At 42.5% G+C, this 17,043-nt stretch overlaps 1 protein-coding gene across 5 annotated transcripts in view; it reads left to right on the top strand.

Moving 5' to 3' along the window:
• Window positions 1-17,043, top strand: part of pde4dip (phosphodiesterase 4D interacting protein) — a 536,621-nt gene that overhangs the window by 307,028 nt on the left and 212,550 nt on the right. For 3 of the 5 annotated variants that reach the window (XM_068037360.1, XM_068037364.1, XM_068037366.1), the window contains 4 exons: window positions 1,053-1,103; window positions 8,829-8,952; window positions 11,201-11,367; window positions 12,878-13,037. In XM_068037360.1, coding sequence (XP_067893461.1) covers window positions 1,053-1,103; window positions 8,829-8,952; window positions 11,201-11,367; window positions 12,878-13,037 — 502 coding nt within the window. The remainder of the gene's footprint in view (window positions 1-1,052; window positions 1,104-8,828; window positions 8,953-11,200; window positions 11,368-12,877; window positions 13,038-17,043) is intronic. The other 2 variants (XM_068037361.1, XM_068037363.1) reach the window with 1 other exon arrangement.

Genomic DNA, 17,043 nt, shown 5'->3' with positions numbered 1-17,043 from the left:
GGGCCAAAATTTGGCAGATGGACAGTTTTGGTTCCCTTACTTGAGGAGGGATGTAGTTGCATTGGAGGCAGTTCAGAGGAGGTTCACTAGATTGATTCCAAAGATGAGGGGTTTGTCTTATGAAGAGAAATTGAGCAGTTTAGGCCTTTACTCTCTAGAGTTTAGAAGAATGAGAGGAGATCTAATTGAGGTATATAAGATAATTAAGGGGACTGACAAAGTAGACGTAGAGAGGATATTTCCTTTCGTGGGGCAATCTAGAACGAGAGGTCTTAGTTTTAGGATAAGGGGTAGCAGATTTAAAACAGAGATGAGGAGAAATTACTTCTCTCAAAGGGTCGTAAGTCTGTGCAATTCACTACCCCAGAGTGCGGTGGATGCCGGGACATTGAGTAAATTTAAGGAGGAGATAGACAGATTTTTAATTAGTAATGGGTTGAAGAGTTATGGAGAACGGGCAGGAAAGTGGAGTTGAGGCCGAGATTAGATCAGCCATGATCGTATTGAATGGCGGAGCAGGCTCGAGGGGCTGAATTGCCTGCTCCTGCTCCTAGTTCTTATGATCTTATGACATCGGGGGTCGTGCTGGGGAGGCCGAGAAAATACCTCCGGAAGAGGCCCACCACGGGCCTTGATGCGAGGAAGGCCCCGCCCCATTTTACTTTTTTATGGGATGTTAATGATAAAGAAAATCAAGCAGGATGCTATACGGGCTGCTGGTTTGCTACCATCCATTTCACCCAACAGTAAAAGTTAAAATTGCCCTTAGTGTGTCAAGAAAAAAAATCAGTGTGAACCAGAAAAGATAGAGCAAAGGAAGAAAGTGACTGTTGTGATGGTGTATTTCTTAGTATGTTAAATTCATTAAAAATGTTTAAATCATTTAAATATATGTTTATGCTAATATGTATGTCATGACAGGAAGTGATGCAATGTTATGTGATTCAGTTCTCCTGCACAGTTAGCATGTGTAAGCTGAAGCAACACCAAGTCTCCATTAAAGCTCTGCGTTTAAATCTTTATGCCTGACCTCCAGCTTCTTTTGTTGAAAGATATAATACAACAGTGACGGGAAGGAGAATTGACAGATGTCAAGAAAGAGGGTGAGAGTGAATAGAAGGAGACAGTGAAAAATCAAAGTAAAAGGATAAAGAGGATAAAGAACTAGAAATTAATGATGGTGGTGGTGAGTGCAGGGGTGGATTTATCACATACCAATTTCAGTATCCTTCGAGGGGTGAGAGGCTGCGATGCACTTTAACTAGTTGGAAAAAGTTTTGAGAAATATTAACTGTTTTTGTTTCTAATTATTGCCACATGATATGTGGATGAGTTGCAAGCTAACCTGGTCTTAAAAAGAAAATACAGAGTTACTCAAGTTTCAGGATTTTTCCTCAACAAAATTATATGTGACCAACCCTAAAATACAGCTAACAACAATGGTCAGCCACGATTGGGAACACCTTTAGCTAAAGAATTGGGTCCAGCCAATGGTAATTATGGCCAGCGTGGGGGCTGTGTGCAGCTTTCTGCTTTGCTGTGGCTAGCCATCATCCGGACAGAAAGATGTGTAACTGAGGCAGAAGGAACATTGGAAACCTACTGAGACTCCCTGCTTCAGTATCACATCAACAGACTTACTCTTCTCTGGTCCCATCATATTTTATTAATAGTTAATGACAGCTGTGGACTCCGCTTAGGCTGCATCAGGGGACATGCCAACAGCCCTAACTGCACTGGCAGAAAAATATGACCTTCTCATCTGTGCCAGAGTGTTGCACCATGGAAAAGGCTGTGGAATAGTTTAGAACCACGCAAAGTGTGGGATGTAGGGTTTTCACACGTTAGCAAGAAATTTAAAATGTGCAATGTGCCTCTCACCCCTGCATAGGCTGCATACTGATCAATACTATTTGTGATAATATGCTGTTCTCCAAGGCCCTGTATAATATGTATGGTTGATTATTAACTGGACAGGGGTTTATGTGCTCAGACTGTTGTATTATGCAATGTAAACTCACTTCAGTAATTCTAGACGCTCCTTCGCAAACCACATGACAAACAAGGAACACACAGTATAATAAAAGCAAAATACTGCGGATGCTGGAAATCCAAAATAAAAATAAGAAATGCTGGAAATACTCAGCAGGTCTGGCAGCATCTGTGGAGAGAGAAGCAGAGTTAACGTTTCGGGTCAGTGACCCTTCTTCGGAACTGGTAAATATTAGAAATGTCAAAGGTTATAAGCAAGTAAAGCAGGGGGTGGGGCAAGAGATAACAAAGGAGAAGGTGTAGATTGGACAAGGCCACAGAATAGCTGACCAGAAGGTCTTGGAGCAAAGGCAAACAATACTTATTTTTTTATTTATTTATTTTATTTAGAGATATGGCACTGAAACAGGCCCTTCAGCCCACCGTGTCTTTGCCGACCATCAAACACCCATTTATACTAATCCTACACTAATTCCATATTCCTACCACATCCCCACCTGTCCCTATCACCTACCTATACTGGGGGCAATTTATAATGGCCAATTTACCTATCATGTTATGTTAATGGTGTGTTGAAAGACAAAGCATTAGTACAGATAGGGTGGTAACAGACTGAAGATTGAACAGCAGCAAGTACAAACATGAAAAAAAAACTGTGGGTAAGCAAACGGAACAAACTAAGATGAAATGAAATAAACAAACAAAAAAAATGTAAAAAATATAAAAAAGAAAAAATAACTAAAAATAAAAGTAAAATGGGGGGCCCGTCATGCTCTGAAATTATTGAACTCAATGTTCAGTCTGGCAGGCTGTAGTGTGCCTAATCGGTAAATGAGATGCTGCTCCTCGAGCTTGCGTTGATGTTCACTGGAACACTGTAGCAAGCCCAGGATAGAGATGTGAGCATGAGAGCTGGGGGGAGTGTTGAAATGGCAAGCAACCGGAAGCTCAGGGTCCTGCTTGCGGACTGAGCGGAGGTGTTCCGCAAGGCAGTCACCCAGTCTGCGTTTGGTTTCCCCAATGTAGAGGAGACCACATTGTGAGCAGCGAATACAGTATATTACATTGAAAGAAGTACAAGTAAATCGCTGCTTCACCTGAAAGGAGTGTTTGGGGCCTTGGATAGTGAGGAGAGAGGAGGTAAATGGGCAGGTATTACACCTCCTGCGATTGCAGGGGAAGGTGCCATGGGAAGGGGACGAGGTGGTGGGGGTAATGGAGGAGTGGACCAGGGTGTCGCAGAGGGAACGATCCCTTCGGAATGCTGACAGGGGAAGGGAGGGGAAGATGCGTTTGGTAGTGACATCACGCTGGAGGTGGCGGAAATGGCGGAAAAGGAACACAGTGGTTGGGGTGGCCTATCTGGCACCAACAGCTCTTAAAGGGCACTCTTAAGTTAAATAGTGTACAAATCTGAAACATGGAAGAATAGCACCATTCCAAGATGCTGCTTTGGAAGTGCTTCTGCAGGAATTCTACAGTGAAAGGTGAATCTTTTTGGAGCAGAGGGGCACGCTGCATTCAGTTATGCTGCCAAAGCAGTCTAGATGATGTGGCAGTGAGAGGTAATGTTGTCTTACCTGTAGCATGAACCTGGAAGAAGGTGACTAAAAACATTTCTGGGATACATAAGGTACAGAGGAACAATGCCTATCATTCTTGTGACTGTTCATCAACAATTCAAATGCGCATGCGTGTCCATGTTCTACCAGGGCACTGAGCATTGCTGGCATCACACTGTGCTTGCCCTGTGATGCATGAAATGTGGGGTAACAGAAAACATCATGCATGTTGCCTCCACAAGATACAGCATAGATATACCCTCACATCTGGTAGCTGCTGGCTTAGCATTTGGCTGGCACACATCTTTCCTTATTCCAAAATATGTTCTTTCAGGAGAGGACCACAAATAACAGGGCACCTGTGAATATAAAAAGTGAGGATTCATCCAAACTGTGACTTAAGTTCATAAGAAATAGGAGCAGGAGTAAGCCATTCGGCCCCTTGAGCCTGCTCTGCCATTCAATTAGATCATGGCTGATCTGATTGTAGTCTTAACTCCACTTTCCTGCCTGCCTCCTATAACCCTTGACTCCCTTGCAGATCAAAAATCTGTCTAACTCAGCCTCCAATATATTCAATGACCCAGTCTCCACTGCTCTCTAGGGAAGCGAATTCCAAAGATTAACGATTTTCTGAGAAGAAATTCCTCCTCATCACAGTCTTAAAAGGGAGACCTCTTATGTTGAAATTGTGCCCCCTAGTTCTAGATTTCCTCCACAAGGGAATATTTCTTTCAGCATCTATCCTTTCAAGCCCCCTCAGAATCTTATATGTTCAATAAGATCACCTCTCATTCTTCTGAACTCCAATGAGTATAGACCCAAACTGTTCACATTTTCTTCATAAGACAACACCTTCATCCCAGGAATCAGCCTAGTGTACCTTCTCTGAACTGCTTCCAATGCAAGTATATCCCTCCTTAAGTAAGGACACCAAACCTGTGCACAGTACTCCAGATGTGGTCTCACCAATGCCCTGTATAGTTATAGCAAGACTTCCCTACTTTTATACTACATCTCCCTTGCAATAAATGCCAACATTCCATTTGCCTTCCTAATTACTTGCTGTATCTGCATGCTAACATTTTGTAATTCATGCACAAGGACAACCAGACCCCTTTGTGCTGGAGCATTCTGCATTCTGCAGTCCATTTAAATAATATTCTGCTTTTCTATGTTTCCTGCCAAAGTGGACAACCTCACATTTTCCCACATTTTACTTCATCTGCCAATTTTTTACCCACTCACTTAACCTATCTATATCCCTTTGCAGACACGTTGTGTCCTCCTCACAACTTGCTTTCCTACCTATCTTTGTATTGTCAGCAAATTTGGCTACAATACACTCTGTCCTGTCATCATTATGGATCATAAATATTTGAGGCCCCGGCATTGATCCCTGTGGCACTCCACTAGTTACAGTTTGTCAACCTGAAAATACTCCATTTATCCCAACTCTGTTTCCTCTTAGTTAGCCTTTATCCATGCTAATATATCACCCCCCAACACCGTGAGCTCTTATCTTGTGTAGTAACCTTTTATGTGGCACCTTATCAAAATGTCTTTTGGAAATCCAAATACACTACATCTACTGGTTCCCCTTTAACCACCCTGCATATCACATCCTCAAAGAACTCTGATAAATTTGTCAGACTGATTTCTTGTGAAGTCAGGATCCTGGAGCTTCTGAACTTAGAAATCGAGATGTGTGGGGTGATCAGGGGCCTCCCCAAATTCATTCTGGTTTCATCATTTGTCTTTTTGTAGTTTCTCCCACACAGAAATACATTGCAGCACTATGCTTAAACCCTGCCGAAATGAGTGTATTTGTGTCACATAGCATATGGGCCTAGCACCAGTCATTGCAGGACCATCTATAGACCCCACACAGGAAGTATGGCAGGCATTCCTAGGGGCAACAGTTGACATGCGGTTGGCCAGCCACCTCACTTCCTGCTCCTCTTGAAAATAGCATATGGTTAGGAACTGGAACACGCCACAAATTTCACTAATGGGAACAACAACAAGATGCATTTATGTAGCACCTTTAACGTAGGAAAATACCAGAGTAAAGCACACTGGGATTGACTTTCAAGTGTGGCATTCATTGGGCGAACAGTGGCTGGGACCTGATTGATTTGCATAATCGAGCCTCCTTTAAATTTTGAGTGGCAAGTTGTCAGTACTAATCGTGCTGCTTATAGACATTTTGCTGTTTGGGAGGATGGGAAATTTGGCAGGCCTGCTGCCTCTTAAAGCCATCCAGCATCTTTTAAAGGGAAAGTGGAGTTTTCATTGGTGGTGCATGGAAACTGTAGGGATGATGTCATCTCCTCCCAATTGGCAGGAACAGACAAGGAGTAGCTAAAATAGAATGGCTCCGTTTCCCATTCCATACTTGCTGATTCCCATTTTAACATTGTTGGTTTTGGCTGCAGGTGAGGCTTCCACCTGCCAGGTAAACCTGTCAGGAAGCCAGTGAGGTTCCCCTAAGGTATGTTTAAACAAAACTATCCTTGCTGGATCCTGGAGGAGCACAAGTGCTAACTGGAATGATTCAAGTGAGGTCAGGCAGTTAAAATTGTGGTATTCACTGTTTAAAGTCAAGCTGCAAATAAAATTGTAAATGAAATAAGTTGTTTATAGCTTATCAGCATTGTGTTTTCTACTTAACCTTCACAGCTTGAACTTTTGTTTTCCTTTGGCTGTAACAATTCTTTGAGAAAGGATCTTGCTTTCAGTTATTAAGCTCCAAATTTGGCCTCAAACTAAATCCTTGAAATTCCTACCTTTAACTGATGTTCTTACCTCTTCATTTACATACCAGGATCAGCATTGAAATAGATTATACTCAATACATTGAAACATCAGCATTTTCCCTGTGTGCTAGTATACACATATATAGACTGTTAGCCACTTGTTTTCTCAGAGAGCACACGGTTTTTCTGGTTTCTGGTCTGCGCACATGCTAATCTTACAGTAGTAGAAATGTTTGTGAACATTACTGCTTCAGATTGATGAATAGGTGATATCACATTCATTGGTACCATTCACATACTTGCCAACCTCTGTTCACACACTCCAAAAACAACATTTCTGTGTCTGACCAAAATCATACAATGAAGCATAGTGAGTTGGTTCCATCTTCCATGCACAGAAGCAATAACTGGCAAAATATTCAGGGAAGATTTTAAAAGTCCCAAAATTCACAAACATTTCCACCACCACAAGAGTAACATGGGCATGGACGAGAAACCAATGGTGGCTTGCTCAAAAGGTGAGTCATTGGCAGATTTGCAGTTAGTAGCTCTTGTGAATCATTTGAGATTTTGTACATTTTTCTCATTTGTTTTGTCGAGGAAATAGCTGGTCTGCAAGTTGTGGATTTCAGCATGTTCTGCAACCAAACACTTCAATCTGTGACAGTCAATAAGTGCTAATACATAGAATTACTGATCCCATGATGCATTGTAGCAGGCCACCTTGCCCATTGTTGTCTATTCATGAATTCATTTACCCCAAGTTTTAACTAGGCCTTCAAAACAGCTTTCCGAAAAATGATTTACAATTTCCAGCTTATTGTATCCAAGCACGTAATGGCCGGAATTTTACAGTGGGCAGACGGGAGCCAGATTCTGACGTAAATGTCGGTGGCGAACCTGCTTCCGCCCAGCCTGGGGATCCATCCCGTATTTTACGGATCCCCAGGCTTTAATTGGCCCGAGGCGGGACTTCCACCCGCTTGAGGGAAGAGGTCCCGCCTCAGTGAGCTGCTGGCCAATCAGCAGGCCGACAGCTCTTATTCTCAGCAGCGCCACTGGAAGCGGTGGCCACTGCTGGGACTGCAGCCCAGCTGACCGAGGAGGATAACAAGGAGCCAGGACTGCAGGTAAGTTTGGGTTGCCTCACCAGGGGAATTGGTCGTGCCCTGGTGAGGCTAGGGTGGTCGTTTGGGGGGAGGGGGCATCTTGGATCACGGGGTTGGGTTGGGAGACGGAGGCGGCTCTCAATCGGGCACCCTGTGCCTGATTGCCATGCCCCCACCCCGGGGTGCGGAAAGGCCGGCAGCTTGCCACGGGTAAAATACCCATAGAGGTGGGTGAGGGGCCTTAAGTGGCTGTTAAGTCGCCACTTAAGGGTCTTGATTGGCCTCAGGCAGGCGGGCCATTTCCCACCCCCCGCACACCCGCCGGACCTCCGTAAACTTGGTCGGAGGCGGAAGCGGGGTGGGTAGGCCTCCTGGAGCCTGCGCTCAATTTTACGCTGCCTCCACGCCACCATCCGACCTGCTGGAACGGCATAAAATTCCAGCCAATAGCTCTCAGTTAAAGGGACCAATTTGCCACTTATAAATGGGATGATAGTCCTAGGGGGCCTCAACATACATGTAAATACGATGCTGGGGCCATTGCACAGCTTGGAGGTCTAATTCTCCAGAGGAGAAGCTAAATTCAATTCCACTTTTCTCCCCTGGAAGACCAGGCATGTAAATCTGGAAAGGAAACACTGGTGAATAACTCCAGTACTTCGGCCGGTCTTCAGTCCAAGAGACTCCTTCGGCCAATGTTTCTGTAGAAAGATACTGAATCTATGTTGGATGAAAAACTTTGAGGTTTAAAGCTGACTGATATTTTTGTCGTCTTCTTCATATCTGACATTATAAAAATCTAAATCAATGCATCTTTCTAGATATTTGTATGCCGTTTATCAGTGCATCTCATTCCGATTTTTATAATCAATTTAATAATACATGCAAAACAGGAAAAAATTAATGTAACTAGAAACTAACAAGGGAAATAATACATCTATATATTGCCATACAATGAATTTTCCACCATCCACCTTAATGAAGAGACCACCAAGCGAAAAGCAAAAATGCAAATGATTAAGAATCCCTAGTTATAAGATTTACATGTGTCACATAGCAATATCCTAGATATAGGAATGAAGTCAACCACAGTACGAGTAGGACACTTTGTAGATTTATTGACCAAACAAAGGAGGTACATTCCAAATAACAGATCAAACATTAAAGGGCTGTGCAGTGAGGTAAAAGCTGCCACAATACTCTCTCCTGTGATAATTCTGATGGATAAGAAGGATGGTGGATAATCAGAATGCAGGTAATGCAGGTTTCACTATATAGGTAAAATGTTTGTGTTTAATTACCTTCTTATCCTTTTATCAACAGAGCATTGTTTAACAAGATAATCCACTGATGAATATCTTTTAAAATGTGAGCAAGTAGCAATTTTCCTCTTATACGTTTGTCAGGAATGCAGTGGAAAAGCTGAGTAACCGAAATGAGGCTGAGATCCACCAGAAATATGAGGAGAGACAACAGGAGACTGAGCATGTGCAAGCCATCTTGCAGAATAAGATTCAGCTTCTGCAGGAGGTGAGTGAAGAGCTAGATGGGCCATGGTCTTAGTCTAGGCTATCCTTCATTTAATTCACCATCATGTGGAGTAGACCTTTTCGTAAGATCACAACATAGATGGAGAAGGCCATTTAGCCCATCTTCCTCCTTCAACTAGGAAAAACCTTAACATCACTAATCTTCACAAAGTACTTCCAATAAGTAAGCCTGAATTATTTTTAAAGAACAATGTGCATTCTTAGTGTAAAGTGCTTAAAGTACTATGTAGTGTCACCAAGTGGGAAGGTTACAGGCTTAGTTCTGTGCTTCATTTACTTTCCAACCTAAGCCATGCCAAATGGTGATGCACTGTGCAGAATTTGTGGTATCTTCCCTCAAGGCAAAGGATATCTTCTTAACAGATGGCCAAGGGCCATATTTGTGGAGGTGTAGGAGCAGTCTTAAGAATCCACAGATCTAAGAGTAAAGAAAATATACATGGAGATTAATAACTTGGTATTAGTCCTTATTTAAGTTTCCCACATTTCCAATGGTAGATGGTAACTGCAGCAAGGCAGGACAGTATCTGTGGCAGACTATTCACACCTGTTGTCGGTGCCATAGTGTGACCAATGAATAAATCCTCATACGCAAACAACACTAACAACTTGCATTTATATTGCACCTTTAATGTAGTAAATATTGCAAGGCACTTCACAGGAGCGTGATCCAACAAAAGTTAACACTGAGACAAAGAAGGAGACATTAGGACAAGTGACCAAAGGCTTGGTCAAGGAGATAGGTTTTTTTTTAGAGATACAGCACTGAAACAGGCCCTTCGGCCCACCGAGTCTGTGCTGACCAACAACCACCCATTTATACTAACCCTACAGTCTTACAGTTTTAAGGAGGGTCTGAAAGGAGGAGAGAGAGGCGGAGAGGTTTGGGGAGGGATTTCCAGAGTTTAGGGCATAGATGAAGGTACAAATGGCACTGGTGTAAAATCGAGTGGGAAGTGGAGGGTGCATTCCCATCGCTCACCTGCCCCACTGCCATTTTACCAGCAGCAGGGGAGGTTTATAATAGCCCAGCAACTCCAGGCCAATTGAGGCCCTTAAGTGACCAACTACTTGCCACTTAAGGACCTCCTCACGCCACCCCTGGTATTTTACCAGTGGCAGCCGGGAACCTCAGCACCTGAGGAAGGTGCCTGGGTATATCGGGTGGCCTCCTAGTGGGCCCAGGGTAGGGCCCTCCTGATTGGACACCCTGTGCCCACAGAGGGCCACCCCAGCAGCACAGGCTGTACCCAATGGAACATCCCTACCCCCCCCCCCCCCCCCGCTTGCCAGGGCTCTTCCGATTGTCCCTGGCAAGGCCCGAAAACACACTCATCTTTATGGAGGCCAATGGGCCAACGTCCACTGCTTCCGGTGGCGCAGCTGGGACTGAAGAGCTGCCAGCCTGCTGATTGGCCAGCAGCTCCTGGAGGTGGGGATTCCTGCCTCACAAGTGCGGAAGTCCCGCCCGAGGCCAATTAATGGCCTGGGCCACGTACAATTGCTGTGTGGCTTCCGGGCCTGGCAGAGGCGGGCTCGCCCCTGACTTTTAAGCCAGTGGGTGGGGCCTCTGCTGCCATGTGGAATTCTGGCCAATATTTCTAAACTTAACTTCATGCTATGCAATCTGTTTCTATGGATGCCTTCCCATTTACACTGTAGATACCTTTAAAATCCTGCAGCAGAATGCCAATTCTTGATCTCCAATAGCAAACCACCAAATTGCAGGCATTCCTGTAGCCTGGAGCTCACCCCAAATGAGTTTTGACACAGACACCATAGCAGGGTTACCCCACTTGACAGTGGACAGACACAAATCATGCACCACCCTACTTGCATTTTGTATTTAACCTGAGTGTAAAATCAGTGTTATCTTATCTCCAACCCCTGCTCCAATTAATAATTTTCCATTGATATATTGTGCTCTCTAAATATACAATCCTTGGCTCTTTTATTTCCAATGTCTCTGTTGGGTATATAGTTTTCAGGTCACCGATGTCAGCAAAGCAGTTGGTGAGAGAGTAAAGTAGGGACACCCATTTTATACTTGCACTGACGTTTTTTACTTTTTTGACCAAGGACAAATATACCCAAGCATCCATATATCTTTTTGTGAGTGCAGTAGCAAAACAGAACTCAAGATTCTACCAGGTTGCTTGGAGATTTGTAAATTCAAAAGTAAAACTTAAAGAAATCTAATACATTTCTAACTGTGTTGATACAAACAGGAAGCGAGACTGGCCAAGAGTGAAGCAGAGCAGATGATCACTGTTGCAGAGGCTGAGAAACTACGATCCCTTGAATTGGAGAAGAAACTAAATGATTATAATTGGAAGAACCAGGAGAAGCTAAGATTATGGGAGACTAATGAAATAGTTTTAACAGAAAAGGACAGGTAAATACAGGAGACCTACTTTAATGTAATATTTCAGAAATAAAAACTTGGATTTGGATGGGTGATGCAAGAGTATGTTGCAGGAGTTTTAATCACTGCTGCTTTCCTCTAATGATGTGGATCTGAATACCTCTAAAATAAGTTATTCAAAATTTCCTCTCATATTGTTCATTTTCATTCATTTTATTGTGACTTGAATGTGTAATCAAGGTAGACTTTCCAGGGCTGTACTGGAAGGGCGATGCGTGGTTGAATGTCCATTGTTTCAGGTGAGATGTTAAAACAAAGCCAACTTTACCTGTTCTAATGAAACTTAAGGATCTCATGACACTGTTTAAAGAAGAGCAGAGTATTATCCTAGTGCAATAACCAACATTTATCTCTCAACAAATAAACACGTAACAACAAATAACTGGTTATTCAGCTCTTCTGGGATGTTGGTGGTATTAAAATGGATATTGCTTTGTCTATACAAAAGCAGTCACTTCAGTCTAAAAGTACTTTGTTGTGTGAAATGTTTTAAGACATTTCATTGTGATAAGGCACTGCATAAATTCAAATATTATGTTATTTTTATTGTTAGGCAAATAAATTCCAGCAATTTAAAACATGCAATACAGTGGATATAGTTGGTAAAAACTATCACAGAACTTGTACAATCAACTTTATTTGCAGCTGCAATTTTGATAGTCTCAAAAGCCATTTTTGGGGGGCCCAACATGCTCCGTCTCCTCTACATTGGGGAGACCAAACGCAGACTGGGTGACCGCTTTGCAGAACACCTCCGCTCAGTCCGAAAGCAGGACCCCGAGCTTCCGGTTGCTTGCCATTTCAACACTCGCCCCTGCTCTCATGCTCACATCTCTGTCCTGGGATTGCTACAGTGTTCCAGTGAACATCAACGCAAGCTTGAGGAACAGCATCTTATTTACCAATTAGGTACACTATAGCCTGCCGGACTGAACATTGAGTTCAATAATTTCAGAGCATGACAGCCCCCCATTTTACTTTAATTTTTAGTTATTTTTTCTTTTTTATATATTTTTTGTTTATTTTATTTCATCTTAGTTTGTTCAGTTTGCTTACCCGCTTTTTTTTCATGTTTGTACTTGCGGCTGTTCAGTTTTCAGTCCGTTAACACCCTATCTGTACTAATGCTTTGTCTTTCAGCACACCATTAACATATTGTTTGCCTTTGCTCCAAGACCTTCTGGTCAGCTATTCTGTGACCTTGTCCTATCTACACCTTCTTTATTATCTCTTGCCCCACCCCCACATTACTTGCTTAAAACCTTTCACATTTCTAATATTTGCCAGTTCTGAAGAAGGGTCACTGACCTGAAATGTTAACTCTGCTTCTCTCTCCACAGATGCTGCCAGACCTGCTGAGTAATTCCAGCATTTCTTGTTTTTATATTCTATATTTTTATATACTCTATTAGGACTAAATGGCAATATTTTTTCATTTACGATTTTCAAACTGATGTGAATATTTTTTGTGCTCTTGCAGAATTATTGATCAGCTGACCCAAGCACTAAGAACCAAAGATATTCAGATAGTTCAGTTAAATAAGGAAAATCAGAAAGTGGTGGATAATCATGCCGGGGGTCTAGAATACCGTGTGGTAGAACTCACCGACACACTGCGCCAGAAAGAAAACGAAGTTGAAGTAAGTGTTTGTTTTAAACTGTTATTGTAAAAGTCAATGTAAAAGTTGACTGTCATCTACTTAATATTAATATTAAATGATAATTCTATCATCATGCCAGCTGTGGAAATCACAGTATAATATATTATATTGTATTTAAAATATGTATATTCATACTACACAATCCTGATTGGTTGGTGCTTTTATTGAGTAAATTTTATAATTTAATACTCCTGATTCAGAATTTTTTGTAATAGGAGTAGATATCAAGAATTTAAGCATGGAGGTTGGTGCATCCAGTTCATAGTCCACCTAATTTTCTGCATTTTAATTTTAATGGACAGATAATCTTGCAGGCCACAATTTGGATTCACTGATGTCTGTACCTGAATTCTTGATGGAATAGAAAATTGTACCAGCTATGAATAGGACACACTGATTTTCCAGAATAGGGTTCTTTAACAGGGTGAGGGAGGAACAATGTGTAAGTCACAGGATGATGAGAGCTCTGTATGCGAGATAGGGATACAACTTTAAGTAGTTATATAAAAATACAATATAGCCTTAGAAAATTATTGACCTTAATTGCCTTCAATTAGGAATGGCACCCAGCCTGTAAGAATAAAAGGCATGTAAATGGCTCGGTTAGAGAGAGGGGTTTGGAGAGGAAGCAATTGAGAGGGATAAGAAATATATGGGAAAGTGTTGTTGAAATCCTCATGTTTTGTAATTTCTATCTGGAATGACAATTGGCAGGACCTAAACCTAATCTCCATGCTCTGTTAATCCCTGGCCCATAATTAATGCACCCTTGAAAGAATTGCTATAGACCTGATGGAGCCTTTGGAAAGATCTGCCAAGAGATACTATTATATTATAGTAATAGTCAATTATGTGACCAGCTGTCTGGAGGCTATTCCTTTATGAAACATGGCATCCAAAAACATTGCCAATGAATTGGTAAGTATTTTCCAGGATTAACATTCCAAAGGAGATTCAGACAGCTCAGGATACAGTATTTATGTGCAAACTAATGGGATATCTATCTGTTGTTGAAGATTTAAGGCTCTACGAACCTCAGATGAGTTAATAGTGCATTTCAATAAAACTTTGAAAAATATGTTGAAGAAAGTAGTAGACAAGGATGGTAAGAACTAGGATATCTTGTTGTCGTATGTGATGTTGCAATTTGAGAAGTTCCAGAGGATTTTCACCTTTTGAGCTTCTGTATGGGAGACAATGTCATGGACTTCTGGATGTTATTAGACAGGAGTGGGAGGAACAGAATAGCTTTCTTTGGAATGTGGTGGAACACATCCTGAAAATGAAGGAAAGGGTGGAGCCTGTCACTCCTATATCAAGGGAACACTTGGAAAAAGCTCATGAATGGCAATGGATCCAATACAATAAGCAGGCCAGGGTGAGGCAGTTTTGCCAGAATGACTGGGTTTTGCCCAGGTGTAAACTTGTGGCTCAATGGCAGGATCCATACAATGCTGTGGGAAAAGTAGGACCCATAAACAACAAAGTTAATCAATCTGGGAGAAGCTAGAGGAACATATCTATCAGGTTAATGTGCTGAAACTGTGGAGAGATCATGAGACTCTTCTGTTTGAATCAGGCCTCACTTGGAAACTAAAGCCTGAGAAATTGGGGAAGTTTATTAACCAAAGAACTAACAACACAACAGTGACTAAAACTGCTCAAATGAATCAAAAGAAGTGGGTTACCTCTCAATCTGGGGAAACTCATCTTATTCAACAAGATATTCTAACGCCTCTGGGGATAACAGTCTCATTGGATCCTTGAGTCGAAGAGACAGGAGGCCTTTCACAAGGTCAGGCCAATGCTAGAGCTCGGGGTCATAGAGTCCCACTGGCCAAGCCCTATCGTTGTAGTACCAAAAGCTAATGGAGATTCTGTAATGATTTTAGAAAATTGAACAATGCGTCCAGGTATGATGCTTGCACTATGCCTAGAGTGGAGGAGCTAATTAGATGTCTGGAAATTCCCAACTTCTGCTTCACTCTGGACTATATGAAAGGGTTATTGACAAATATCGTTAACAGATTTTGTCAGAGAAAATGGCCTTTGTAACACGTGGTTATCTATACTAGTACCAAGTAATGAGCTGCTTGGGGCTCCTGCCACCTTCCAGCAGTTACTGGATCAGATTTTGAAGCCTTGTGCTTAGTACACTGCTACACAATGACTTGAAGTACCACCAACAAAAATTGGAAGAGGTGCTGGATAGCTTGAGGAAGGCAGGTTAGATGACCATCCAAGGGAAATGCCAAAGCAAAATAATTGCGAATGCTGGAAATCTCAAATTTCTAGCTAGCAGCTAGAAATACTCAGCAGGTCAAGCAGCATATGTGGAGAGATCGGAGTTCTGATGAAAGGTCTCGACCTGAAACGTTAACTCTTTTTCTCTCCACAGATGCTACCTGACCTGCTGAGTATTTCTATAATTTTCTGTTTTTATTTCAAGGAAATGCCATCTGGGTTTGTCAGTGGCACATTACTCGGGAAATGTACTCTGAGGTGAACTAGTTAAGCCCCAACTTGACAATATTGGGAAATGGTCCAGACCCATGACAAAACAAGTAAGAACTTTTCTGGGCCTTGTCAGATATTATTGAGTATTTATACCAGGGTGGGCTCTTTAACTGCTCTAATCAAATCTCGGGAGCTGAATATGGAACAATGGAAACCTGGAGGGGAAACTGCATTTAAGAACCTCCAGATGCTTTCTGCTCCAACACAGTACTGATGGTGATTTTTATTTTTCCCTCTGGTGTCATCCTCTGGGCAGATATGTTGGATGTGTAAGTGGGAGGTGGGGACAGTACTATCCCAGGTTATCACAGGGGCCAATCAGCCTGTAATCTGAGTAGAAAGCTGCTACCTTGAGAACACAACTGTTATAATCAAGGAGTGTTTCGTGTCTCCACTGCCCATTTGATTGCAAAAGTATTATATATTAGGGAGAACCATACCAGCTGTTAATGGAACCTTTCACCCACCCATTAAGTGGATGTGGGCAAGTACATTGGACATAGGAACATTAGGACTTGGGAGCAGGAGTAGGCCATATGGCCCTTCGAGCCTGATCCACCATTTGATAAGATCATGGCTGATCTAGTTGTGGTCTCAACTCCACTTTCCTGTCTCCCCCATAACCTTTGACTCCCTTGTCTATCAAAAATCGATCAAACACAGCCTTGAATAAATTCAATGACCTAGCCTCCACTGCTTCCTGGGGAAGAAACTTCCACAGACTAACAACCCTTTGCAAAAAAAACTTCTCTGTCTTAAAAGGGAGACCTCTTCTTCTTAAACTGTGTCCCCTAGTTCTAGTCTCCCCCACAAGAGGAAACATCGTCCCGGTATCATCCTCCTGGTAATCACTCTATCAAGTCCCCTCAGGATCTTATATATTTGAAAGTGATGTAGTTCAGTCAGAAACTAGCTCTTAAATCTAAGCAAAGGAAACTATGAAGATATGAGAGACAAATTGTCTATGGTGGATTGGGAAACTATGTTAAAAGGTATGATGCTAGACAGGCAATGGCTTTTTAAAATTTATTCCTTCATGGGATGTGGGCGTCGCTGACTAGGCCAACATTTATTGCCCATCTATAATTGCCCTTGAGAAGGTGGTGGTGAGCTGCCTTCTAGAACCGCTGCAGTCCACGTGAGGTAGGTATACCCACAGTGCTGTTAGGAAGGGAGTTCCAGGATTTTGAACCAGCGACAGTGAAGAAATGGCGATATCGTTCCAAGTCAGGATGGTATGTGACTTGGAGGGGAACTTGCAGGTGGTGGTGTTCCCATGTATTTGCTGCCCTTGTCCTTCTAGTTGGTAGAGGTCGCGGGTTTGGAAGGTGCTGTCTAAGGAGACTTGCTGCGTTGCTGCAGTGCATCTTGTAGATGGTACACACTGCTGCCACTGTGTGTCGGTGGTGGAGGGAGTGAATGTTTGTAGATGGGGTGCCAATCAAGCGAGCTGCTTTGTCCTGGATGG

The sequence above is a fragment of the Heterodontus francisci genome, chromosome 8 (assembly GCF_036365525.1).
Source record: "Heterodontus francisci isolate sHetFra1 chromosome 8, sHetFra1.hap1, whole genome shotgun sequence".
Classification (NCBI taxonomy): domain Eukaryota; kingdom Metazoa; phylum Chordata; class Chondrichthyes; order Heterodontiformes; family Heterodontidae; genus Heterodontus; species Heterodontus francisci.
Note: the sequence above shows the minus strand (reverse complement) of the source record. Positions and strands in the feature narration are given on the sequence as shown.